The 25,963-nt window shown below is 49.5% G+C and overlaps 1 protein-coding gene across 1 annotated transcript in view; it reads left to right on the top strand.

Annotated features, from left to right (window-relative positions):
• Nucleotides 1–22,864, top strand: part of LOC148775394 (piezo-type mechanosensitive ion channel component 2-like) — a 37,676-nt gene extending 14,812 nt beyond the window's left edge. The window contains exons 10-23 of the mRNA XM_088843652.1: nucleotides 575–695; nucleotides 2,171–2,277; nucleotides 5,174–5,437; nucleotides 5,894–5,999; nucleotides 6,532–6,697; nucleotides 10,707–10,846; nucleotides 11,876–11,975; nucleotides 12,960–13,069; nucleotides 14,482–14,645; nucleotides 15,834–15,968; nucleotides 18,463–18,663; nucleotides 20,096–20,300; nucleotides 21,646–21,747; nucleotides 22,695–22,864. Of these exons, the coding sequence (XP_088699778.1) occupies nucleotides 575–695; nucleotides 2,171–2,277; nucleotides 5,174–5,437; nucleotides 5,894–5,999; nucleotides 6,532–6,697; nucleotides 10,707–10,846; nucleotides 11,876–11,975; nucleotides 12,960–13,069; nucleotides 14,482–14,645; nucleotides 15,834–15,968; nucleotides 18,463–18,663; nucleotides 20,096–20,300; nucleotides 21,646–21,747; nucleotides 22,695–22,864 (2,091 nt within the window). The remainder of the gene's footprint in view (nucleotides 1–574; nucleotides 696–2,170; nucleotides 2,278–5,173; nucleotides 5,438–5,893; nucleotides 6,000–6,531; nucleotides 6,698–10,706; nucleotides 10,847–11,875; nucleotides 11,976–12,959; nucleotides 13,070–14,481; nucleotides 14,646–15,833; nucleotides 15,969–18,462; nucleotides 18,664–20,095; nucleotides 20,301–21,645; nucleotides 21,748–22,694) is intronic.
• Nucleotides 22,865–25,963: the final 3,099 nt, after the last annotated feature.

The raw sequence follows: 25,963 nt of genomic DNA, 5'->3' as shown, positions 1-25,963 counted from the left end.
GGTTAGGAACAGGGTAGTTTTGGTCACTGTGCCTGCGATGCATCACGGGTTCTAGAAAGGATGGACACATGAGGCCTGGCAGTGGTCTAGAGTTTAAACAGTGCCATGCAGACACAGGGCGGGGAGTGCATGGTGGGCTGGGGGCTGTCGGCGCCAAGGGTGGGCTTGCTGGGGAGGGGTGATGTAAAGCAGACACTCTGGGACTCTTTCCCCAGAGGCTCAGGGAAGAGCAGGTAAGACCAGAGACCAGGTCAGGGACATTGAAAGCAGTGAAGAGGTTGCTGCCATGCTTCAGGTCAGATCAAGTTCAGGAGTCCGAGGGAAGGCGAGGAGGAGGTTCCGGGTCTGAAACGGTCTTTCAGAAACCTCAACTCTGACTCGAGTAAGACCCCCACGTGCCTTGGAGTCTCACCTGGCTTTTATACAAATTGTTGCCAGAAAGTTAACTGAAAACTGGCCTTTATACTGTCTCCTGTGGGCTCACCTGGGGCCTTCAGAGAGTGCAGGGGTGCCTGTAACCTGCAGCTTTCCATCCAGGAACCCCCCCCCAAACCGGCCCTCACTCCTTTGCCAGGTGATGTCCCTCCCAGGTGGGAGCTGGCAGGACCTCCCCCTTCTGCGCGGAGCCCCAGGACCATGCCTGGACCTGGACCCACCGGCATCCTTTGTGCCAGAAAAGAGTCAGACAAGCTCAGGTAAGAGACCCACAGCCCAGACGAGGGCCTGCCAACCCCCCAGCACCCAGGTCCTAGATACATCACAGAAAGCCTATCATCCCCAAGACAATATAGAAACAGGAGGCCTCCTCGGTGGGGCAGTCAGATGGGAGCCTTCACCCTGGAGATGGGCTGCTCACCCACCTGGGTTACAAACCATTGAGCTCAGACGGGACGCAGGAGACGCTCCGTCATGCCTCACACTTGCTAAGGGAATGTTGTTTGGGCAGAAAAAACTGGGCAGGATGGACATAAAAACTGCCAGACTTGAACAGAAACAAATCTGGCAGCTTTTAGGTCCATCATCAAGATGAGAACGGCAACTTTTTTGATGTGGGAGCCAAGCCCCTCTTTCCGTCCTCGCTGGAGGGAAGGAGCCTCATAAACTGGTGTTACTGTCTACCTCATTTTACTGAGAAGGAAATAGGGGATCATAGAGCTTAAGTCCCTGGCCCACAGGAAACCATGTCCGGCTGACTTAAAAGGCCTGCTCTTAACCTAATCCTAACTTAATCCAGGCGAGAGCTGGTTCTCTACCTCAGCACCAGCAACGTTTTGGGTGGGATTCTTTGCAGGAGGCCATTCTGTCCATGTGGGATGTTGAGTAACCCCCTGGCCTCCACCCACTAGACGCCAGCATCATCCCCTCTCCCCTCATGCCAGCATGTCTCTAGACCCTACCAAGTGTCCCCTGGGGCAGGGAGGGGCAAAGCCACCCTTGGTTGAGAACTCTAGAGTGTCCTTCACAAGGCCGTGATGACCTGAGTCATGAGTGCAGTTAGGTTCCCATCTCCTGTCCTCACCTCCTTTTGGGAAAGAGGTTCCCAGCAGCACAGACACACTCGTTACCAAGAGTCACTTTCCCTGGTCCTCCAACGAGTTCCCAGAACCTTCTGTCCAACTAGGTTTTAACTCCTTGGAGGATGGGGCTGATGCTGCTTAGTGATCCCTGTGGTGCCCAGCACAAGCTGGGCATACAGAAGACACACAATAATAGCTTCCTGAGTGATGGCATACCATGGACCACTTAGAGAGAATCCCTAAACCTGCACTGGGCTGCTGCAGCGGAGACATTCATCTCATTCACTTATTCTGGAAATATCCATTGAGAACCAATGAACTGCCAGGTCCTCAAGGGCTCCAGGAGTGGGCGCTCACGTCCACCACGTTGGCTTCGGGGTGTTGGCAAAGGTGCTTTTGGGCTCATGGATAGGTTCAGGCAGGACTCAAAGGGTGTGCTCTCTGTTTGGGGGGGCGGTGTAGGGGGGTGGTAGGGCCGATGCTGGCCAGGCTGCTCTTGGGTGGGCACAGGAGCTGTGAGGTGATCTGATCCCTCCCTGCTCTGCGGACAGAACCTCTGACAGTCCCCTGCAGGTTACAGACTTGGGTGTGTCTATCTTGCCACAGCCCCACCCAACCCCCACCTGAAGCCTGTTGGTGCCCTTTGCTTACAGGACATTCTGCCACTGCCACCCCTACAGAGTCGGGGCTGAGCTGCATCTCGGTCTTGGGTCACCTCGCCACAAGGCATAGCCATGTCCCTGCACTGATCACCATGATGGTGAGTCCTGGGGAGGTAGGCTGAGCATGCACGCGCACACCAACAGATAATTTATAATGTTGTGTTAGTTTCAGATGTATGGCAAAAGGATTCAGTGATACACATATATATTTCAGATTATTTTCCATTACGATTATTATAAGATATTGGTTATTGTTTCTTGTGTTCTATAGTATATCCTTGTTGCTTATCTGTTTTATATATAGTAGTTTTAATCTGTTAATCCCAAACTCCTAGTTTATCCTTCCCCTGCTTCCGTTTCCTCTTTGGTAACCATGTTTGTTTTCTATGTCTGTGAGTCTATTTCTGTCTTGTATATAGATTTACCTGTATCATTCTTTTTAGATTCCACATATAAGTGATAGCATATTATACTTGTTTTGCTTTGTCTGACTTACTTCACTTAGTACGATAATCTCTAGATCCATCCCTGTTGCTGCAAACAGCATTATTTCATTCTTTGCTATGGCTGAGAAATACTACATTATACATACATATATATATGTATGTATGTATATACATGTATACATATATATATATATATATAGAGAGAGAGAGAGACCTTCCCTGGTGGCTCAATGGCAAAGAATCCACCTGCAGTGCAGGAGCCGCAGGAGACTTGGGTTTGATCCCTAGGTCAGCAAGATCCCTGAAGGAGGACGTGGCAACCCACTCCAGTATTCTTGCCTGGAGAATCCTATGGACAGAGGAGTCTGGTGGGCTACAGTCCACGGGGTTGCAAAGTGTCAGACACAACTGAAGTGACTAAGCGCATATATATATATATATGCACACCACATATTCTTTATCCATTCATCTGACAATGGACATTTAGGTTGCTTCCATGTCTTGGCTGTTGAAAATAGTGCTGATGTGAACACTGGGGTGCATGCATGGTTTTGAATTAGAGTTTTCGTCTTTTCCAGATATATGTCCATGAGTGGCATTACAGGATCAAACGGTAGTTCTATATTTAGTTATTTAAGGAACCTCCATATTGTTCTCCATAGTGACTGCATTAATTTACATTTCTACCAGTGTAGGAGGGTTACCTTTTCTCTATATACCCTCTCTGCTGCTGCTGCTGAGTCACTTCAGTCGTGTCCGACTCTGTGTGACCCCTTAGATGGAAGCCCACCAGGCTCCCCCGTCCCTGGGATTCTCCAGGCAAGAACACTGGAGTGGGTTGCCATTTCCTTCTCCAATGTGTGAAAGTGAAAAGTGAAAGTGAAGTTGCTCAGTCGTGTCCGACCGTTAGCGATCCCACGGACTGCAGCCTACTAGGCTCCTCCGTCCATGGGATTTTCTAGGCAAGAGTACTGGAGTGGCTTGCCATTGCCTTCTCCGATATACCCTCTCTAGCATTTCTTATTTGTAGACATTTTGGTGATGGGCATTCTGACCACTGTGAAATGATACTTCATTATAGTTTTGAGTTGCATTCTCTAATAATTAGTGATGCTGAGCATCGTTTCATGTGCCTGTTGGCCCTCTGCGTGCTCTTTGGAGAAATGTCTACTTAGGTCTTCTGCCCATTTTTTGATTGATTTTTTTTTTTTTTATATTGAGCTGCAGGAGCTGTGTATTTTGGAAATTTAGCCCTTGTTGGCTGCGTCATTTGCAAATATTTTCTCCCATTCTGTAGGTTGTTTTTGTTTTGTTGATGGTCTCCTTTGCTGTGCAAAAGCTTTTAAGTTTGATTAGGTCCCATTTGTTTGTTTTTGCTCTTATTTCTTTTGCCTTGGGAGACTGATCTAAGAAAATGTTGCTACGATTTATGTCTGAAAATGCCTGTGTTTCTTCTGGGAGTTTTACGGTGTCATGTTTTACATTTAGATCTTTAAACCGTTTTGGGTTTTTGTATATGGTGTGAGGGAGTGTTCTAATTTCATTGATTTACGCGAGGCTGTCCAGCTTTCCCAACACCACTTACTGAAGGGACTATTTTTTCTCCATCGTATATTTTTGGGTCCTGGCACTTGCAATGAAGCTCAGAAAGCTGGAAAGCACTTGGCATATTTGATGAAAGATCCCATGCGAACTGGGGGTGTCCTGACCGGGGCCTGAGGGCAGGAGGGGTTGGGTTGGAGGCCCATGTGTCCTTCTCAGAGAGGCTTTTTTTTCTTTTTTTTGTGGTAAAATGCTTCTGCTTGTCCTTATCACTGGTATGGCCAAGCTTACATCACCATTATAAGGGAAGGAAACACCTCTTGTAAGGAACAAGTCTCCTGGTTTTAGAGGGTCTCTGGGGAGGGCTGGGCTGTACCAGCCATCCTCTCTTGTTGGGATGTAACTCCCCACAGTGGCTCTGAGATGGAGAGTATGGCTGGAAACCCTGAGTCCCCCACTACCCTGCTCGAAAGGGAGCTTTGGCTGTTGAGTAAATGCATTTATCCAAAGTAGACTTGAGAGAGGGACCATACTAATGGCTGCTGCACAGAAGCCCTGCTTATCTGCCCAAATATGGGGCTGGGTGTAGGGGGTGGGGCTGGATTTGGATATGAAGTTTTTGTTTTTTAAAGATTTATCTATTTATTTAATTTTGGCTTTGGTGGGTCTTTTTTGTTGCATGAAGTCTTTCTCTAGTTGTAGCACACAGGGTCTACTCTCCTGTTGTGGAGCACGGACTCTAGGTGACCAGGCTTCTGTGGTTGCCGCACATGGGCTCAGTAGTTGCAGCCCCCCGGCTCTAGAACACTGGCTCAGTGGTTGTGGTGCATGGGCTTAGCTGTTCCTCAGCATGTGGGGTCTTCCCAGACCAGGGATCGAACCTGTGGCCCTGGCATTGCAAGGCGGATTCTTAACCACCAGACCACCAGGGAAGCCCTGAAGTTTTAAGCAGGCTCAGAGGCCCTGATCCTTGAGACGTGCTTTGAGAGGAGCTGCCTCTATGCAGGTGTGGAGCGTCTGCTTCACAGGCTGGCCAGGCTGCTTGCTGCTGCTCTGGGCCTGTGTCATCTGGATGGCCCGGGACCCCTGCCGCCTGGCCCTGAGAAGTACACCCTTCCTGGTCGGCTACACCAACCTCCTGATCGTCCTCAGTTTCGTGGCGGGCCTCCGTGTGTCCCGAGAGGAGCTGTTCCCTGGGGTCCCGGGCTGGCTCCTCACCGACCTGGACCTGAAACCCTACCTGCAGCCATGTCTCCAACTGGGTGCCAAAGTGAGCTCTGGGGATGGGGTTGGGGCCAGGGGATTTAACATTTCAGAAAAGACCGCAGCTGAGGGCTGGGAACAGTGGGGCACGGGGGCGGAGGAGAAGGCAGGGCCAGGGGTGTCCACCTTGGCTCAGCGCCCAGGTCCAGGAGACCCTGTGTGCCTTTGTCTTCACTCCACAAGATGCAGGAGGAACATCATGAGCACCTCCTCACTGACCCCCGTTGTCTCCGAGGGGCATGGGTGATGTGAACCTGAGGTGCACCAGGCTGTGGGGTGACACGTTCCATCCGGCCCCTGACGCCCTCTTCCATGGAGTTGCTTCGACTCTTGCATCCTAGACGACAGGGCTCTGAGAGACAGAAGCCTGTTTCCAGCCCCAGCCCCTGTGGCGGGAGGGAGACCCATGTCTTGTCCGGGAGGTCCAGGGTGAGCCGTAAAGGAAGCGCATGTTTCCATGCAGAGTCTCTGTGCATCTGTGTTCTGGCTGCTGCTGCGGCTGTGGGTCTCCAAGAGCCGGAGGCCGGCGGAGGAGGAGGCCTGGAGAGGGGACCTCGGGGACGTGAGCGGTGAGGACCCTGGATGGACTGGCTCCTGCCCTTTCTCAGGCCATGCATGTTTGGAGTTGACCATTTCCCCCAGGAATCCCAGAATCTTAGGGTAAAATGAACCTCCAGGCCCTTGTTTCTGGTCTGCCTTTAGCTGGTTCCTTGCTGGCTCTCCAAAGACACACAGGAGTGGTTCCAGGTGACCTGGGTCACGCCCAGAAACTCAGAGTGGGGTGCAAGGGCAGCCTGTGGTCCAGGAGGTGCCCAGCAATCTGAACAAGAGTTCAGATCTAGAACTTTCTGACCCCAGATGAGATATGAGCCACAACCCCTTCCTGAGCAGAGTGATGCCCCTGGATGGGAGGGACCTTTGGGGAAGGCTCTCTGAGCCCTCATGGTTCAGAGTCCAGTGTTCCCAGCCCTGGAGACACCACCTCCCCCACCTGTCTCTCAGTGGAGTTAGACCTGCAGGCTCCTGTCACAAGGAAACAGGGAAGCACTGTGGCTGGTGTCCCAGAAATCTGAGTGCTTCCCTGCCTCTCCCCCTGCACAGGGCCCTGCAGCATCCTACTGAGCGTTCCTGCCGCCATCCTCAAGAGTCTCCTAGTCGAGTACGGGGTCTGCCTTGGTGCCGCCCTGTTCTTTGCCGTCAGCTTTGCCGGCAAGGTGGTGGTATACAGGGTCATCTATGTCCTCCTCTTCCTGTTCTGGGTGGCCTGGTACCAGGTGAACCCCGGGGGGACCCTACACCCCCAGTCCCTGCCCTGTCTCTCTACCCCAGGCTGCTTCCGCCTTCTGCTTTCTGACTTCTGGCCCTGCCGTGCGGGGCTGCCTCAGGGCTGGCACTCTCCTTATGGAGGGGGGACCACGAAGCTCACAGGCTTCACATCCACAGCTGCTCGGCCAAGCCTCTGACCCAGGTGCCCATTCACATTTATCAACAAGGCCACACAGCCTGTTCCATGACCAGACGCGCCAACCCTGCCTCCAGATACGTGAGCAATTCCAACACATGGGTGGAGAGAGAGTGTGGGGATCACGGGAACCACAGACAGAGGGAGAGATCAATTTCCAATGCCACCTGGGCTGCCCAGTGTACAGACAGAGCTCCCAATGCCTCAGCTTCCTGGCTGTCTGGGGGAAGCGGGTTGGGCAGGGGGTTACCCTTCCCAATGCTGAGATTTGCTTTTCCGCAGGAAACTTAACTGAAGGCCTGGACCCCTGACTTCACTTGGCATGTCTCATTAAAACTTATCTAGACCCTCATATAAGACTAAGCTGGGGGATTTCCCTGGTGGTCCAGTGGTTAAGACTCCACACTCACAATGCAGGGGGGCTGGGTTCGATCCCTGGTCAGGGAAATAAATCCTGCATGCCGCAGCTGAAGATCCCATACATCACAACTAAGACCCGATGCAGCAAAATAAATGTACATATATGTGTGTGTGTGTGTGTATCTGTGTGTGTGTGTGTGTATATATATATGAGTGTGCATATATATGTGTGTGTGTATATATATGTGTGTGTGTGTGTATATATGTGTGTGTGTATGTGTGTATATATATATATATGAGTGTACGTATATATGTGTGTGTGTATATATATATGTGTGTGTGTATATATGTGTGTGTGTGTGTATCTGTGTGTGTGTGTATATATATATATGAGTGTGCGTATATATGTGTGTGTGTCTATATGTGTGTGTGTATATATGTATGTGTGTGTATCTGTGTGTGTGTATATATATATATGAGTGTGTGTATATATGTGTGTGTATATATATATATATATGTGTGTGTGTATATATGTGTATATATATATATATATGAAAGTGAAAATGTTAGTTGTGCAATCATATCCAAATCTTTGCAACCCTATGGACTGTAGCCTGCCAGGCTCCTCTGTCCTTGGAATTCTCCAGGCAAGAATACTGGAGAGGGTTAATACTCCCTTCTCCAGGGTATCTTCCTGACCCAGGGATCAAACCTGGGTCTCCTGCATTGCAGGCAGATTCTTTGCCATCTGAACCACCAGGGAAGCCCATGTATGTATGTGTATGTGCGTGTAAGTGTATAAGGAATGAGCCTGGGCTCCAAGCAGCAAAGATTTCTGTTGGAAAGAACAGTTTTGCACAGGGAGCTGGTCCCTGTACACTCCCCTGTGGCCCTTCTGGTCATGGCCGCCCCTGCCCTGTTCACCTCTCTAAACCTGCCTCGCCTGTATCAGGACTGTGTCTGAATTGCAGATACACTATAATTCCTGGAGAAGGAGATCCAAGTGCTTCTGGATGGTCGTCGTCTCTTACTCCATAGTGGTCCTTTTCACAGTCTACACTTTCCAGTTTCAAGCTGTTTCTGGATTTTTCAATGAAACCCTAGGACTGTCTGAAGAGGGGTAAGAATGTCTTAGGCCCTGGGCTGATGTATGGGGAGGGGGCTTTTCTAGTTGGTTCTGTGCTCTCTGGGCATCTCTGTAAAGCTCCCGAGCCCCTCCAGGTCTGGGGAGATGCCTCTGGCAGCTCCAACTTTCAAGATCAGAGCCCAGGAAGAGGAGCCCCTCGAGATTTTGCTGCCAGGTCCCTCCTGTTCTGTCGGGATTTCAGGACCCATGGTCTTGAAACCCCAGGATGTTCCCATCTTGGGATCTCACCAGACTCAGGCAAACCCCGTCCTCAGCTCGCAGCCTGAGTTTTAGCTGTGAGTCAGCTTATGCTGAGAGCACACGTGCCAGAGGTTCAGGTGAGGGCGCTGGGCTTCCGGTCATGTGAGCCCACCTGCCACAGAACTGTGGCAAAGAGCCGGATTCTAGGGCTAGCACCGTTTTCTCCCTACTGAATCCCCTCAGGGTACATCTTGGAGTGGGGGTGGGGAGGGTGGCTGCCGTGACTGAAACTTGATGACCCCAGCATCCTGTGTTTCCTGGTGTGGCAAGTGAGTTCTTTGTCCACAGCGCCTCCTCTCGGTCATAAATGCAACCAACGTCTGGGAGGCATTTCATGACCAATTTTGTCCCAGGGCCCTGGGAAGTCTCCTTCCTAGATCAGACAAAGATTCTGTGGATAGGCCACGCGATGTTTTCATTTTAGGATTCACAGGCCCTGCTGATAATCTAAAATTCTCTGGATCACCTGTCTTCCATGTCTATCATAATCCAGGAGTTTTGTCCCATTGCTTCTCCCCATACCGAGTCGCACTATTATAATTATTCCACGTGGGGTTGTACACATGGCCAACTGCCTCAGGACTTTAGCCATCATTAACTCTCCTGGGAGACAGTGAAGGACAGGGGAGGCTGGCGTGCTGCAGCCCATGGGGTCGCAAAGAGCTGGACACACTTAGTGGACTGAACAACAACAAGGCTCTCCAGGACCCCTCACAATCAAATGTCACTTTCTTATCAAGACCCTGCTTATTTAACTTATACCCAGAGCACATCATGAGGAACGCTGGGCTGGAGGAAGCACAAGCTGGAATCAAGATTGCCGGGAGAAATATCAATAACCTCAGATATGCAGATGACACCACCCTTATGGCAGAAAGTGAAGAAGAACTAAAGAGCCTCTTGATGAAAGTGAAAGAGGAGAGTGAAAATGTTGGCTTAAAGCTCAACATTCAGAAAACTAAGATCATGGCATCTGGTCCCATCACTTCATGGCAAATAGATGGGGAAACAATGGAAACGGTGAGAGACTATTCTTTGGGCTGCAAACTGCAGATGGTGACTGCGGCCGTGAAATTAAAAGATAATTGCTCTTTGGAAGAAAAGCTATGACCAACCTAGACAGCATATTAAAAACCAGACATTACTTTGCCAACAAAGGCCCATCTAGTCAAAGTTACAGTTCCTCCAGTAGTCATGTATGGATGTGAGAGCTGGACCATAAAGAAAGCTGAATGCAGAAGAAGTGATGCTTTTGAACTGTGATGTTGGAGAAGACTCTTGAGAGTCCCTTGGACTGCATGGAGATCAAACCAGTCCATTCTAAAGGAGATCAGTCCTGAATATTCATTGAAGTACTGATGCTAAAGCTGATGTGAAGAACTGACTCACTGGAAAAACCCGATGCTGGGAAAGATTGAAGGCAGAAGGAGAAGGGGATGACAGAGGATGAGATGGTTGGATGGCATTAGTGACTCGATGGACATGAGTTTGAACAAGCTCCAGGAGTTGCTGATGGACAGGGAAGCCTGGTGTGCTGCAGTCCATGGCGTCACAAAGAGTTGGACACAACTGAGCGACTGAACTGATAAAGACTTTGCTGGTGGTCCAGTGGCTAAGACTCCATGCTCCCCATGTAGGAACTCTGGGTTCGATCCCTGGTCAGGCAACCAGATCCCACATGGCACAAATAAGATCCTGCGTGCCACAGTTAAGACCCAGCGCAGCCAAGTAAATCAATAGAAAGAAGTAGAGTTAGTCTCTCAGTCATGTCCGACTCTTTGCAATCCCGTGGACTGTATAGCTCATAAGGCTCCCCTGTCCATGGAATTCTCCAGGCAAGAATACAGGAGTGGGTAGCCGTTTCCTTCTCCAGGGGATCTTCCCGACTCAGGGATCAAACCTAGGTCTATCGCATTGCAGGCAGATTCTTTACTGTCTGAGTCACTAGGGATGCCCCCCAAGTAAATAAATATGTCTTTTAAAAGAGAGAGAGAGAAAGGGCAGTTGGGCCCCTCAAGGAAGGCAGGAGCCAGGGAATAGCAGCCTCTGGACCTTGATCCATTCCAGGCTCCGAGACCTGGGCCTGCAGCGGTTCCATGCGGCCACGCTGTTTGCTGAGCTCCTGTTGCCCACTGCGCTCCTGCTGGCAGGTGTCCTCCAGTGTCGTTACTGTAATGAAGACCTTAGGAAGACCACCAGCCTGCATAGTAGCCCCATTACATGGAAGGGCTCATCTGACAGGTACCACTGTCCCCGGGGCAGCCTTTGAAGATTGTGCTAATGGCAGGCTCAGAGTCAGGCCGGTGCACTGAGTCATCCATCTGTAGGTGTTCTGCAGATGTTGGTGGGGAAAGTTAGACCCTGTGTGTCTCTGGAGGGTCTACGGACCAGGCCAGGGGCTTCTGGGCGGGAATGTGCACTTGGCTTTTGCTGCGACTCTCTGGGTCAGCACCGTCTGCCTGTCAGATGGTCTGCAGGCCCGAGGGTCTGTTTTATTTTCGTTTTTACCGTTTTGGCCTCTAACTAAATTAAGATATTGGCTGTGTAACTTGGCTTTTAAAGGCTTTCTAAAATTTGAGTCACTAATAGGATAGGATATTGTGCAGAATTCTTATTTTAGAAGGTGGTGCGTCGCCAGAGCAATTTGCTTTCTCACTCAAAAGTTAGGCGGGAGGCTGTGGCCTTCTGAAGGCCTCAAGGCCTGCATCTGTTTTTTGGATCAAACGCTGCCACGCTCCTAACATGTTTTGTGAAAAAGTACACAAAATACTACGCCTTGATTCTTTTTCTCCCTGGGGGTTGTAAAATACTCTGTTTTGTCAACATCATGCGGTTTGATTTTAGTTTTTACTTGGCTTTGTTCGTATCCAAGGTGGGATGTGAAAGCTTTAGAGAAAAGAAAGGGTGCTGGGAGCCAGCTGGTCCCTGGGTGGGGTTGGGAGGCCCTGCCTGTGAGCAGGGCTCTCTTTCCTCCACTGCACCCTGCCCTCCATCCCCCAAATTATGTGTAATTCGGAAAGGATGCCTGCTGTGGAGAGGGGAACACTGGGGAGAAGGGTTCTCTTTTGAGGCCTCCAGGCCTCCCTGGGTCAACTGGGATGGCGTGAAGGGGTGAGGGTTTTCAGAGGTGGCTGATCATGTTTGGGGACTGGGTTGCCATGGCAACATAATACGTGCTCCTGCCCCCGCTGTACTTCCAACCTAAGCGCCCTATGATTTGTCTCCCCCGGCAACAGGAAGGAAACCGACGTGCATCTTCTGCCAGACGTGTGAGTGCCTGTCTTTAAAATTCCTCCTGCGAGGTGTGCTCTCCCCAGGGACCATGCCCTGTGTCGGGTGCCTCAGATGAGCTGCCCCTGGCTCAGCTGCCCTGTTCCCTGAAGCACTCAGGTGTTGATCTCATTCTTTACAAAAATTCCAGCAGAGAATCAATGCCCATCCTTAGGGGACTGACTAAGCAAATGATGGTGTGTCTCAGAATCTAGGATGCTTTGAGAGAGGGAGGAGGAGAGTGCTGATCTGGAGTGAGACTGAAGCTAGATGGCCGAGTGGCAAAAACAAGGGGCAGAACACTGTATATAGAATGTGCCCCCATTCGTCCAAGGAAAAGATATCTGCACACACAGGCCTACATTGAATATATGAAGTATGTGTCTTTTGTGCACAAGAGATCTGTCATGGTGCTTGCCTTGGGGACGGAGACAGAGGTGTGAAGAAGAGTTGCTTTTCACTGTGTACCCTTTGTGCCCTTTGAATTCCTTTTTAAACTACTGACTCAATGAACATGAATCTGAGCAAACTACAGGAGATAGTGAAGGACAGGGAAGCCTGGCATGCTGCAGTCCATGGGATCGCAGTCAGACACAACTTAGCAACTAAACAACAGCAATGGTGCTTTGTCCAGTCAATATAACAAATGAGTAAACTCTTAAAAATTTATTAGAGTTTGCTGTTTAAATAACGCCAATAAGAAAGGAATACTTTTATAAATAGAGCTTTCTCTGTGTGTCTCTTTCAGGCTTAAGGTTATACCTGGGAAACTTCAGAAGAGGTAAGAACTAAAGAGTCAGAGAAAATGCATTCTTTTCCAGAAATTGATTTCTGGAGTCAATGGTGCCCTGAGCAAAGCATAAATTTGATTCCTGATGGTGCAGGTCAAACACAACTTTCCCCTTATGGCCAAGTCCTTGACTCTGTCCCCTACCCATGTCTGCTCATGGCATGGACCCATTGCGCTTATGGGCTTTGATAACAGGCTAATGAGTTGGTATCCAGTCCCCCTGCTTGAAAGTCCCTTAGTTCTCTGCCTTTGGTTTTCAGATTACGACGCAGCGGGGAAGAGGAGGCCACTCAGAACTGTGCCGACAAAGCCAGCACTTCCAAGTGGAAGGTTGATGAGTCTGGAAGGCTGGGGAGGAAGGCACCAGCAGGTGGGAGATGCCTCTTTCACCTAGAAGCCCTACATGACACTGCCCGGTGGCTCCTCACCAGAGCTGCCAAGAATTCTGGGCACCCAGGCAAATGGTTGATTCATTAAAACAAAAAAATAATCTACCGATTGTTGACCTGGTTCCCTGATTCAACATGGTCTCAGCATACTGTCTTTGCATTTTATTTTGGGGCCAGGCCAAGTGTCCCAGGTGTGAGGAGGGGTGGGATGTCAATGCCCTGCGCCATCTGCCTGTTTCCTCCTGCCCATGTTCATTCCCATGCCCGATGGGGAGCCCATTCACATCAGTTGGACCTGCAGATTCTGACAGCAGCTGGGCAGACGGCTGACATTTTATTTTCAATTAAAAGACAGTATTTAAGTTACAAGCGACTGAGGTTCCCAGGGTCTGGTTTTCTTACCTGGGGAGCCACTGCTTACAAGGAAGTGGGGGCCATGCTTGTTGTTGATTCTGCTTGTGGTTTGGACAGAGACAAGAAACGGATGGGAGGACATTTAGCATGGCACCTGACATATTCTGAGCGCTCAACACACGCTAGTGTCTTTCATTTTGTCAAAGTACACACTTAAACACCCCTTGGGCAGTTTGTTTTTCATTCATGCTCCATCCATGGCTCTGAGTATTTGGTAGGGAGATGGCGGGGGTGGGGGGTGGGGGGGCGGTGCTTTGTGTGCCAGGCAAGGTGCTGAGCATTGAAGGGACAGAGGGAAATAATTGGTGCCCCTCTCTTAAGGAAGCCTGGTCAGCAAACTGTGGCCCCAGGGCAAAATCTGAACCTCCTGACTTTGCAGATAAGGCCACACCCATCTACATATGGCCTGGAGGTGCTTTAGTGCTGCAAGAGCGTGTGGCCCAGACACTGTGACCTGAGTCTGAAATATTGACGATATGGGGTTTCCCGGGTAGCTCAGTGGTAAAGAATTCACCTGCCAATGCAGGAGCCACAGGAGCAGGAAATGGCAACATATTCCACTATTCTTGCCTGGGAAATCCCATGGACAGAGGTGCCTGACGGGCTACAGTCTATGGAGTCGCAAAGAGTCAGACATGACTGAGCACACACGTGCACTCATCTTTATAGAAACAGCCCTGGTATAGAGGGGAAACAGGAGTGTTTACCGGCACCTGGGGTGTGGAGAGAGGGCCGTGTAGACAGCTCCAACAGCAGAGAGAAGGGAAGCCAGTGTGGGGACAAAGGGCCTGGTCACAGGCACTCCGTATTATTGAAAAACAGCTTTCTTTAGGAAAAAAAAAAGCACGGTCTTCCTAGTTTTTTCTGCTTTGTTCTGGCTTCCTTTGAGATGCAGACTTCTTCCCATTGTTTTCAACAACAAAGCCAGACCCCACGACAACACCAGGGACATCTGGTCAAAGCCTTTCTCTTCCCCCAGAGGAGGAAACGAGTGATCAGGACTTGGCAATTGACAAGCTGACTGCTGGCTTTCAGAAGTTTCTAGAAATGGTGAATGGAACTCAGGCATTCTTGAGGCGTGTGCTGGAAACACATAGCATTAAGCTCGTGGCCCCCATGGTCGTCTGGCTCACCCTGCAGGAGGTCAGTGGTTTTCAGGAGGACCATTGCCCTCAGGTTCTAAGACCCTTCTCTTTCTTCTGCATGGTGTTGACCTCTTATGGAAGGTCCAGTGGGTGTATTTTTAACTCTCATTTCCCCCCTAATTTGAGCTGCTCAGATCACAGGCAGGGAATAAGAGCCAAGCCAAGGTGCTCACAGACTTCAACACTTTCCTTGTAGGTTTCCTTGATGAACTCCGTGTTTCACATCCTCTGGGTGTTGTCCCTGCCCTATTCTACATTACGCCCCTTCACATCCCGTGTTTCCACAGTCTGGGCATGTGTGATAGTGGTCTGCAAAGTGATGTACCAGCTGAAGTGGGTCGTACCCTCTGCCTATGCTTCAAACTGCACACAGGTGAGTTCCGTTGGAGCCGGAGCTTCTTCCTGGCCGGACAGGAGGGCTCCAGGCAAAGGCAGGGACTGAATTCTCACCTCTCCAGCAACTGCCTTCCTCTCTCTAAGGAGAGTTGTCAGAGGACCCATCAAAATACAATGTTGTTGTGTCTGGGAAAAGCCAGCTAGTGCAATCTCGGCCTTCTCAAGGAGACAGTTGAGGCCCATTTGGGAAGGTTGTGAACAACTCAACAAAGAGCCATACTATGTCCATTTAATCATTCAGCACACTCTGATGGCAAGCCCGCTCTGCACTGGGCACTGTGCTGGGGGTGAGTGCTTGGGAGATGCTGCAGATGAGATTCCAAAGGGACAGATGAACACATGCAAGGACACAGACACCCTGGGGCTGGAGGTGGTGGGAGGAGGGTGGAAAGGACACTGCTAAATCTGGGAAGGAAGGGTGGGGGTGGGGCAGGCACAGGGAGGGGACTGGGCAGGTAGGAGAGCCCCCACTACCACCCTGTGCCCAGCCTGTGAACAGTGCATCAAGAGGTAAGGGGAAACCACCGGCCTGGGGGCCAGGACCTCCGGGCCCAGAGGGAGCTGATGCCCAGCCACCCCTCTGTATTTGGGGAGTGTGGGGGGGGAAGCCCAATGAAGGTGCCAGAAGGGCTGTCTGATCCATCTGGCTCTTTTACAAATGGGGAAACTGAGGCACAGGGCCTTGCTTGGGGTCTTTCAGCTGAAGTCCTTCCCAGGCAACCCTGTAGCTGAGTTGCTTTTGGGATCCACACCACCCAGTGCCCCGTCATCATTTCTGCATCCCCCCAAGGTGTGGCGAGCAAACAGAACGCGCCCACCAGCCCCGCTCACCGGAGGATTGATGGCCTTACTACAGCCTGTGGACCCGGCAGAGTGGCTCGGAGCATTAAGGAAGTGTGACGGCAGAACACTGCCTTGTCTGAAGGTAGGGATGACATCACAGTCCATGATTAGCGGGAGCAGACAAACGGGGATGTCAGAGCAGCGTGAACCTCCGGGTCTGAGCGCCAGGGAGGACGGGACGAGATGGAGAAGCTGGCCAGGCCAGGCACGCAGTGGGCACCCTCTCCATAAACTCAGTGTCCCCTTCCTTCCCAGGGAACATTACATTAAGTAATTGCTTTGGTGGCCAAGTTATATATTACCGCGATGAACCTGGCTCCGACTTATCATTCTCTTTTACTGTTTTGCCTAGAGAGGTTTCCGTGGTGGCTCGGAAAGCCAGGAATGAATAAGGACAGAGGTGACATTAAAGGCAGGCTGTTAGCAGAAGTGAAAATTAAACAACTCAGCCAAAATCGAAGTCTGGTCGCGCCTTGCCTGTGTAGGTGGGGAGATTAATTGCTCCCCTTCTGGGGCCTCTTCCAACGTGCTGGGAGTTTGCAAGGGATTTGCTTGTGATCCTCACTCTTTCAGCTCAACCTTGTGACTTGAGTGTGGGGGGCCCTACTTCCAATGACTCTGAGGCTCAGAAAGGCTGAAGCACTTGTCTGCGGTCACACAGAGCGGTAACAGCAGGGCAGGAATGAGAGCCAGCTCAGGGTCACCTTCTGGCTGGAACAGGCCATCCTGCAGGGTCACACCTGAGAAGCAGGAAGTGGGGATGTCCCCCCAAAGCAGTAGGAGACCATGTAGCAATTGCAGGTGCGTGGAGGGAGGTGGGCACACATGCCCCCTCTCTCCGGCTTGTCAAGAGTTCCCAGACCTCAGTCTAGAACAGAGAAGACTTAGGTAGCGCATGAAAGGAGGTTGGTGTCCAAGCAGGTAGGGACCAAAGTGCTGGAATGTCTCTAGTGCAGAAGTTGGGGTGCTGATGGTAACCAGCTGAGCCTGGGGCCCTGACCCTGGCATCCTCCCAGGACAACCCTGCGTCTGCTTCTGGGTTCTGCCCCTTGCCCTCCGCCAAGGGCACTTCTCAGAGGAGGCCTGGGATCCAGAGGGCTCAGGTCACCCCCAGAAGGAGGAAGCCATGTTGGCCCAGCTCTAGAACTTGTTCCCGGAAGGAGACCATGGGCGAGGGGCCCCATGACCCGGCTGCACTCCACGCGGCAGGGAGGCCACCCTTGCTCCTCAAAGAGGAAGGCATGGCGTTAAGTGCGCACTGTTAGGAAGTCAGGGAAGAGCAGAACCGGTTTAACAAGCCACCCGAGAAGATTGACAACAAGGCTCTGCTGTCCTCCGAGTCACCGCAGGCAGCCCCCCTGCCCTCATCCATTTCCTGGGAACGCGGGGAGCAGAGGTTCATTGTCAGACACTTTATTTTAAGACGTGTCAGCCTCCCCTGGTTACCACGCAACTCCAGACATCGCCCCCAGAAGCTACTGGAGAAGAACCAGCCAGCCGTCCAAGCCGTCAAACAGAAGTCCTATTTAGTCCGCATCTCCTAATTTGCACTGGGGTCTCCGCACAGCCACGGGAGGCTGCTTGGAACAGAGAATCTCTATGAAGGGCATGAAAGGCGGCGAGGAGGCTGGCCACATCTGCATAGGAACCGGGACCCACTCGGACAGTCTGGGGCGCCGAACAGACCTCTCTCTTCATCTGGAATAATTGGTCAGTCTCTCGCAAGTGGCCTCGTGTTACAGCACACAGGGCATACTTATGGCTAAATATGATCTAATAAGGTAGTCCTTTTCACTTCCGTGTCACATGATCGATAGGGAAAATACAGCATATTTATAACCAACAATTAGGCTTTCACTGCATCTTTCTTCCATCGCTCATCAACAAACACCCTCTTATAAACCCCACGTCTGAGTGGTTCTTCCTCCATCCATCAAGTCATCCTGGGTGCAGGAAAGATTCCTTAGAATGGCCATTGCATTGGGAAAAAAAAGATGCAGCTGGAGAAGGAAGGTCTTTAAATTCACACCTCATGCCCCAAGATGAATTTCAGCACAAAGCAGCAGCATTGTGAAGAGCTGGCAGCTACGAGAGGGAGTCATCCTTGGAAGGGGGTGTTGGTGTACGCTTGTGTTATAAAGTAATACAATCAACCAAAGTAAATGAACTCATTATGATCGGCTTTTTATTCCCAGCTTGTCAAGAGTCATAACTGTATGAAGCTTTCTCCACCTCGATCAATTGGAAAATCAATACCTCTGTATTTGCAGAGAGCATCTCTGATGGGGAGAAATGTGAGGAAATGTTTGGGAGACAGGGAGGGGATGTTATCTACTCCTTCTGACAGGTTGAGTGAAGAAGCAGGCTCCCCTCCCTTCATAAGAGTTGGTGCTGAAACCAGTGTTTTCTGTTTCGAGGGGGCAGCCTGGCGGGCTGATCACCCAAACCACAGTGCTGCTGGAGAATGGCAGGTGGAGGGCCTGGGTGTCTAGCGAAGTGGTCTGCCTAGCGGGCAGTCCCCGGAAACTGGGCTTCTGCCCCAGATGGCACTGATGTGGGTTTTCTGTGCTTGGCAGAACCAGCTGGCTGTCCTGGCCCTGACGACTCTGGAGGTGACGGTGAGCCAGCGCCAGAGCATCCACCGAATTCGGGAAGGACTGCCGGGGCACCTCGCCAGCACCACCTCGGACACCGTCACCCGGGCGCACCTGGACCATGGGCTGCTGAGCGCCTTGAAGTATTTCGTCCACTTTGGATTTTACAAGTTTGGGCTTGAGGTGACCTCTCTGCTTTTGCTTCCATTTATCAATTCCTTGTTTTTTATTTCTTTAAACAAGAGAAACATCTGACATATATAAAAGTAGAGAGAGCCATACCATCAGTTGCCATGCATCCTTCAGCACCTTTAGCAATGATCAACTCACGGCTCACCTTGAACCCTTCTGTTAGTCACTCAGTTGTGTCCAACTCTTTGCAACTCCATGGACTATAGCCCACCAAGCTCATTTGTCCATGGGATTTCTCAGGCTAGAATACTGGAGTGGGTAGTCATTTCCTTCTCCAGGGGATCTTGCCGACCTAGGGATCGATCCCAGGTCTCCTGCATTGCAGGTGGATTCTTTACCAGCTGGGCCACTAGGGAAGCCTCTCCGGGGCCCAGGCATTATTTTGAAGAAAAGGCCATCCTCATGAATACTTCCGTGTTTCTCTCTCAAAGATGCAAATTCTCCAAAATACAAAACAAGACCGTTACCTGCCCATGAAAAATGAACCATTTCTCAAAATCAAACATCAAATCTATGTCCAGATTTTCCGGATTGGCTCATAACTTGAAAATTTGTCCCAGTCAGGATCCAAATAGACCCCACACAGTGTGACTGGTCACTTGGTTGATACATCCTTTGAGCTCTTCACCTAGAGATTCTCTTTCTATCCCTGCAATTTGTGTAATCAAGGAAACTGATCAAAGGCTGTGGGGTTTTTCATCGTCTGGACTTTGCTGATCACATCCCCATGGTTTCCTGTGAGACGGGGGTGTTCTGGGTCCATCATGAGCTCCTTGTTTATTGACTAAAGACTTCTATGAAGACAGACATCCTCTCCCCAACTATTTGATTTTCCTGAGATACAGTTCTTTTTTTTTAAGTCAAGAACAATGCTTAAATTTTTCAAATGTGGGAGTTGGTTTTGTAGGACCCTTCCAAGAAGCCCAATGAGTTTCCAGCATTTTAATCCATCGTTACTGTTGTCCCAATAGTGCTCAGATTGCCCCATCTCTGGCCAGTGGGAATGTCCCACTTTCACGACCAGGGGTCTTTATAAGGGGCCCTGCCCTCTGCCTTGCTGTCTTGTTAAATCTCTGGCCCACCGAGGGCCCTATGGAGCCACATTGCTGACCACAGTCTGTCCCCCAGTCTCCATAGCCCCTCGCAGTTGAGACTGCTCCTTTTTCTTTCTGGACCATCTTGAACACACTGATCTTGTGATTCATCCAATTTGCTAACGCATCAAATGATTGTGATGAGTTTCTGGGCTGTAGGGGCGCTTTGTAAAAGCAGTAAAGCAAAAACAAGTAAATGAGCCCAGCTCCCCACCATCCCCAGATCTCAACCACCATCTCATCCTGGAGTGGTGGGGGGAGACAGCCCTTCCTGCCCCCACTGTTAGCTTGTTCATGGCCTTATCTGCCTCTCTTGCCCTGCATTCCAGCTGTGTTTCGTAGCCGCCCTCCACACCGTGGGGCAGCGCATGGATTTCTACGCCCTCATCCACATCATCTGGCTGGTTTATCTGCTGAACCTTTGGCGGAGAAAAGCCATCGCTGAGGTCTGGCCCAGATACTGTGGTTTCCTGGTCAGTCTGATCATCTTCCAGTATTTTCTGTGTCTGGGGCTGCCTCCTGCTCTCTGCAAAGGTAAACCAACCTGCCTGCCATGGGACTCTTCCGTGGAAACACTGAGTCTTGGCAAATGCTGACTTGGCCCTGGACGTATCAGGTCCTCAGGTGGAGGAACTAGGGTTCTGTGCCTTTTGTAGGGAGGTTGCTTCACTGAGGAATCACGGGGCCTCGGAGATGGTTTGGTCCAATATCAGGGCCATGTGGTTCTAGAGGATCAACGGCCACCATGATGTGGTCCCAGCCCAGTCAGCTCCACCGAGCTAACCCAGAGTTCCCATGAGAGGAAGGGTTTGCCCAAAAAAGCAAATTAAAATGAAAAGAGCAGGAAGCAGGAGGGATGATGCCCTTCCTTCTCGTACACCCTTCACTTTTCCCTGCTCTTCCCCACAGCAGTCCTATCAGGTCATGCCAGTCAGACGTCTGCATCCCCACTGAACAGATGAGGGAGCTGGGCTGGGTGGGAAGGGAGTACCAGCTGCTGTCCCCTCTCCACCGGGGAAAATGGCTCTTGGGGGCCCAGGACCAAGGAGAACCCTGTTTGCGGACTTTGGTGTGGGTCATCTTTCCTGTCCCCATACAGTAAAGGGTCAAAAACTTTGTCCTGAGTCAAATTGAGTCTCTGCTCTCTTCTTGGGTACTATTTTCTTGGCTCACACAAGTGTTGACTGCTAGTGACCCTCCCTGAGGACATGTCCATCGTCTCCATCCTATTCTCCCAGCAGAGCTCCCCTCTCCCCCTCCCCCTCCCCTCCCTCCTCTCCCTGCTCCTCCTCGGCTCCTCCCAACACGAGATTCTCCTTCCTGACGTCCTCTCTTCTCCTCCTGTCTCTTCCTCTTGCCCTCACTCTCCGCCCTCCCTCTGTTTTTCTCTGTCTGCTTCCCCCATATGCTCCCTGTTCCTTACCTTCCCGTCTTTGCACGGTCTCATCACCCTCTCTCCTGCCTTTGACCCCTTTTTCTCCCAGATCAAGGCTGAAGATTTTAGCCTGATCACACCTTCCCCTCACCCTGTAGCCTTGCTCAACCCCTGTCTCTAAATCCTCAGCAGGACTGAGGATTGAGCAGGGAGTCCACCCAGGTCTGCCCCCTGCAGATGGAGCCTGAGTGGGCAGCTGTCTCCAGGAAGGACCCCCAGCAACACGAGGTAGATTGCTTTAGGGTCCCCAAGCAAGTCAACTGACGGCGGCCTGAGGTTGAAGCAGTTCCTAGCATCCTCTGAACTTAAAGTCCTTCTCTTGACCCAAAATCATATCCGACACCTTAGTCACTCCATATAATTTGAAAGAAACATTACTAGAACACAGACTTGATGATCTTTAGAAAAATAATGATGAAAAGACAGTTCTTCCTTCCTTTACAGATTACCCATGGAGAACCACAAGTACAGAAATACATTCAAATCTCATTAAGTGGTTATATCTCCCCGATTATGCTAAGAAGCCAGATGCCAATCTGTTATTCCGTGAGTACTGAGGGGGTCCAAGTACCTGTACACTTGGGCAGGTGCTGGAGAACCTGGGACAACCTTGCTTCCAATATTTATCCATTTCATCTTCCTGTAATCACCCAGACAGTACTCAGCGAAGAAATATAGTTACCAGGTTCCAAGGTCTCAATCTAATTAAAAAATGCTTGCATCGGAGAGAATTTCAATTCATAAGCATTATTCTGATGGGGCTGGGGGTGGGGAAGGACTTTTCAATAGATGATTTAAAATCCAGAGATTCAATTAGACCCTAAATACAAAGTGGATGGCTGAGTTGCAAATCAGATTTCCAGGCGTTGCCTCAAAGAAAGTCCTTCCAAAACATGGATGTTGTCAGCTCCTACTCATCCCAGAGTGAGCACTCCGTGTTCTTTTCAGGATTTGTCCATCTCAGTCTAGAAAACAGCCAGCTTCTTGAACACAGGCTGAGTCTTACGGAGAAGATGTAACTGGAAGCTGTAGAGATGGCCGATGTTTTTATTTCCTTCATCCATCTCTCACCTTTTTGTTGAATTTGATCCTGTGCAAAATTCATTTTTTCATTCACCATCCATCCATTAAATGCTGATAGACCCAGCCTGTGCACCCCTCCCCTTCCCTGGAATCCGGTGGTTCACTGGGGCCACGGTTGTCTCTCTGCCGTGGCTTGGATTCACGCTTTGAGTGGAGTGAGCGGGTCACAGCACAGTTTGTGACCTTTGAGGGCTCCTGGTGACCTCTGCAAACTCCCACAGTGTTCCTGTCTTACGTGCCCCACCAAAGGCGATGGGGGCAACAAGGCTCCCATGTGATGCTGGAGGATGATCACGCTGCGCGAACACTCAGCCGTCCTAGCCCCAGGTGGCTCCCTGCCCTTTGGACGTCCAGACTGTGGGCAGGCAGCCTCTCCTGAGGACCACGACCCTTTCCTCCTGTCTTTGCAGTTGACTTCCTGCTCCTCCTTGCGGCCTCCCTGCAGTGGCAGGTGTTTGTGGATGAGAACACGGCGTCTGTGAGGCTGCGGGCGGGGGACAACGTGGAGATCAGCCATGAGCTCAGGCCGGCCGACCTCGCCCAGCTCAGCCCGGTCCTCAACTTCATCTTCTGCCGGTGAGAACTGGGTGCCTGGTGGGTGGGCAGTCTCCACTCCTGCCTAGCATCCTGGGCTCAAGAATTCCTTACTTTGGAGAGGAAGTTACTATGATTTTCTTTTTTAATTAAAAAAATTGAATTGATGTCTAATTTCCATACAGTTAAACATCCAGATCAGAACTGTAACATTCACTCAGCTCTGGCGGGTGTGTATCAGGGCACAAACCTTCCATCTGCCCAGAAACACCCCCTTCTCCTCTTCCTAGGGAGTTATTTCCTCAGGCCACCACTGACTTGATTTTTGCATTGCAGCTTAATTTTACCTGTTGTAGGATTTCATCTGAATGGAATTGTTGTGTGGGATGTGCTTTTTTGTGTCTGGCTACCTTTACTCATTGTAGTATATTTTAGATCCATCCATTTTTCAGTATGTTTCAGTAAATCATTCCTTTTTATGGCTGAATAGCATTCCCTTGTATGAATCTTCCTCATTTTGATTACCCATGAGGAGCTGAAGAGCATCACCTGGTTGTTTCCAGCTCAGAGCTAATATAAATAAATCTTCCGAGAACATTCCTGCACAGGATTTCTGTGGACATATGTCTTATTTCTCTGGATAAGTATTTAGGGGTCGAATCGCTGGATCACGGGGGAAATGCATATTATTGGTTTAAGAAACTGCCAAGTAGTTTTCCCAAGTAGTTGCACCACTTTCTATGCATTTCTGAGTGCCCCACTCCTAGAAACATACTGTAAGTTGACTGGGCCCCTGCCCTCTGCTATCCACTCATTCTCGCAGTTGAAATTATTTTTTGAGCACCTATTATGTGCCAGGCACTGTTTAAAGCTCTAGGAATTCAGAAGGAAGAAAGATCCTTGCTTTTATCCAGCAGGCACTGTTTTGTTTTTTTTTTTTAAAGAAGTCAACAGGGACTTCCCTGGCTGTCTACTGGCCAAGACTCCACGCTCCCAATGCAGGACCCCACATGCCACAACCAGGACCTGGTGCAGCCAAATAAATAAACAAATATATTTTTTTAATAAAGAAATTGATAAATTTAAATGGACAAGCAAAGGACCTAGGATATCCAAAACAATTACAAAAAAGAGCAAAGCTGGAATACTAATACCACTTGATTTGAAGACTTTAAAGTCTAATCACCAAGACTGTACTACTGGTAAAGGGCTAGACACCTAGATCAACGGAACAGATGGTTCAGAAGGGATAATCTTCTTATCAAAGGTGCTGGAACATTTTTGGATAAGTCCATATCCTCCGCCACTCCCCAATGCACAAAGAAACTCTTTATCCGTACTTCGCATCACATGCAAAAATCGACTTGAAATGGATTGTGGGCCCAAATGTAAAACCCAAACATTTATTAAAAAAAAAAAAATAGGAGAACTTCTTTGTGACCTTGAGTTGAAGAAAGATTTCTTAAATAGGACACAAAATGCGTGCGCCACCATAGGAAAAAATTGATAAATTGCACTACATCAAAATAAAAAATATTCTGCTCTTCAAAAGACACTGTTAAGATCATGAAAAGATAAGCCAATGACAGAGAGGAAAAGATTTGCGAAACACATGTCTGATAAGGACTTGTATCCAGAACATATAAAGCATGTCTATAGCTCAATATGAAGGAAACAATGCAATTTTTAAAACAGGCAGAAGATTTGAACAGGCACTTAATCCAAAAAGATAAGCGAATAAGCATATTTGAAATGATGTTCAACATCATTAGTCACTAGGGAAATTCAAATTAAAGAGAGATTATACTAACATACTTGTTAGAATGGCTAAGATTTTTAAAAACCCCAAACACGGAAAACCTGACAATATCAAGTCCTGGGAAGAATTTAGACAGCAGAAACGTTCATGCAAAGCTAGGGGGAAGGCTTCTTGACAGAGCCACTTTGGGATAGTTGGGCAGTTTGTTTTTTTTAGTGATAACATTCAACTTTCATTCTGATCTTCAGTTCAGTTCAGTCGCTCAGTCGTGTCCGACTCTCCGCGACCCCATGAATTACAGCACGCCAGGCCTCCCTGTCCATCACCAACTCCCGGAGTACACTCAAACTCATGTCCACAGAGTCGGTGATGCCATCCAGCCATCTCATTCTCGGTCTTCCCCTTCTCCTCCCGCCCCCAACCTTTCCCAGCATCAGAGTCTTTTCCAGTGAGTCAACTCGTCGCATGAGGTGGCCAAAGTATTGCAGTTTCAGCTTTAGCATCAGTCCCTCCAATGAACATCCAGGATTGATCTCCTTTAGAATGGACTGGTTGGATCTCCTTGCAGTATAAGGGACTCTCAAGAGTCTTCTCCAACACCACAGTTCAAAAGCATCGATTCTTCGGTGATCAGCTTTCTTCACAGTCCAACTCTCACATCCATACATGACCACGGGAAAAACCATTGCCTTGACTAGACGGACCTTGGTTGGCAAAGTAATGTCTCTGCTTTTTAATATACTATCAAGGTTGGTCATAACTTTCCTTCCAAGGAGTAAGCGTCTTTTAATTTCATGGCTGCAATCAGCATCTGCAGTGATTTTGGAGCCCCAAAAAATAAAGTCTGACACTGTTTCCACTGTTTTTCCATCTATTTCCCATGAAGTGATGGGACCAGATGCCATGATCTTTGTTTTCTGAATGTTGAGCTTCAAGCCAAACTTTTCACTCTCCTCTTTCACTTTCTGATCTTACTTGCTTTAATTTGTAAAAGCAATGACACTTACTTGCTGTAATTTGTATAAATAAGACAATTATAAAGATTTCCTTCCCATTTAGGTCACCACAGAGCAACAAGCAGAGTTCCCTGAGCTATACAGTAGGTTCCCATTAGTTATCTATTCTAAACATGGTGTTTATATGTTGATCCCATTCTCCCAGTTCATCCCATCTCCCTTTTCCCCGCTTGGGGTCCCTATGTTTGTTCTCTACCGCTGTGCCTATTTCTGCTTTGGAAATAAGATAATGTTGCAAAGAGGCGGACACCACTGAGTGACTGAACTGAACCGACACCATTTTTCTAGATTCCAGATATACAAGTTACTATACAATATCTGTTTTTCTCTTTCTGACTTCACTCTGTTCATCCACATCTCTACAAATGAC

This window comes from Moschus berezovskii, chromosome 15, assembly GCF_049115385.1.
Source record: "Moschus berezovskii isolate FMDL1 chromosome 15, NW_MosBer_1.0, whole genome shotgun sequence".
NCBI classification, from domain to species: Eukaryota; Metazoa; Chordata; class Mammalia; order Artiodactyla; family Moschidae; genus Moschus; species Moschus berezovskii.
The sequence above is the reverse complement of the archived record's forward strand: the minus strand, read 5'-3'. Positions and strand labels throughout refer to the sequence as shown.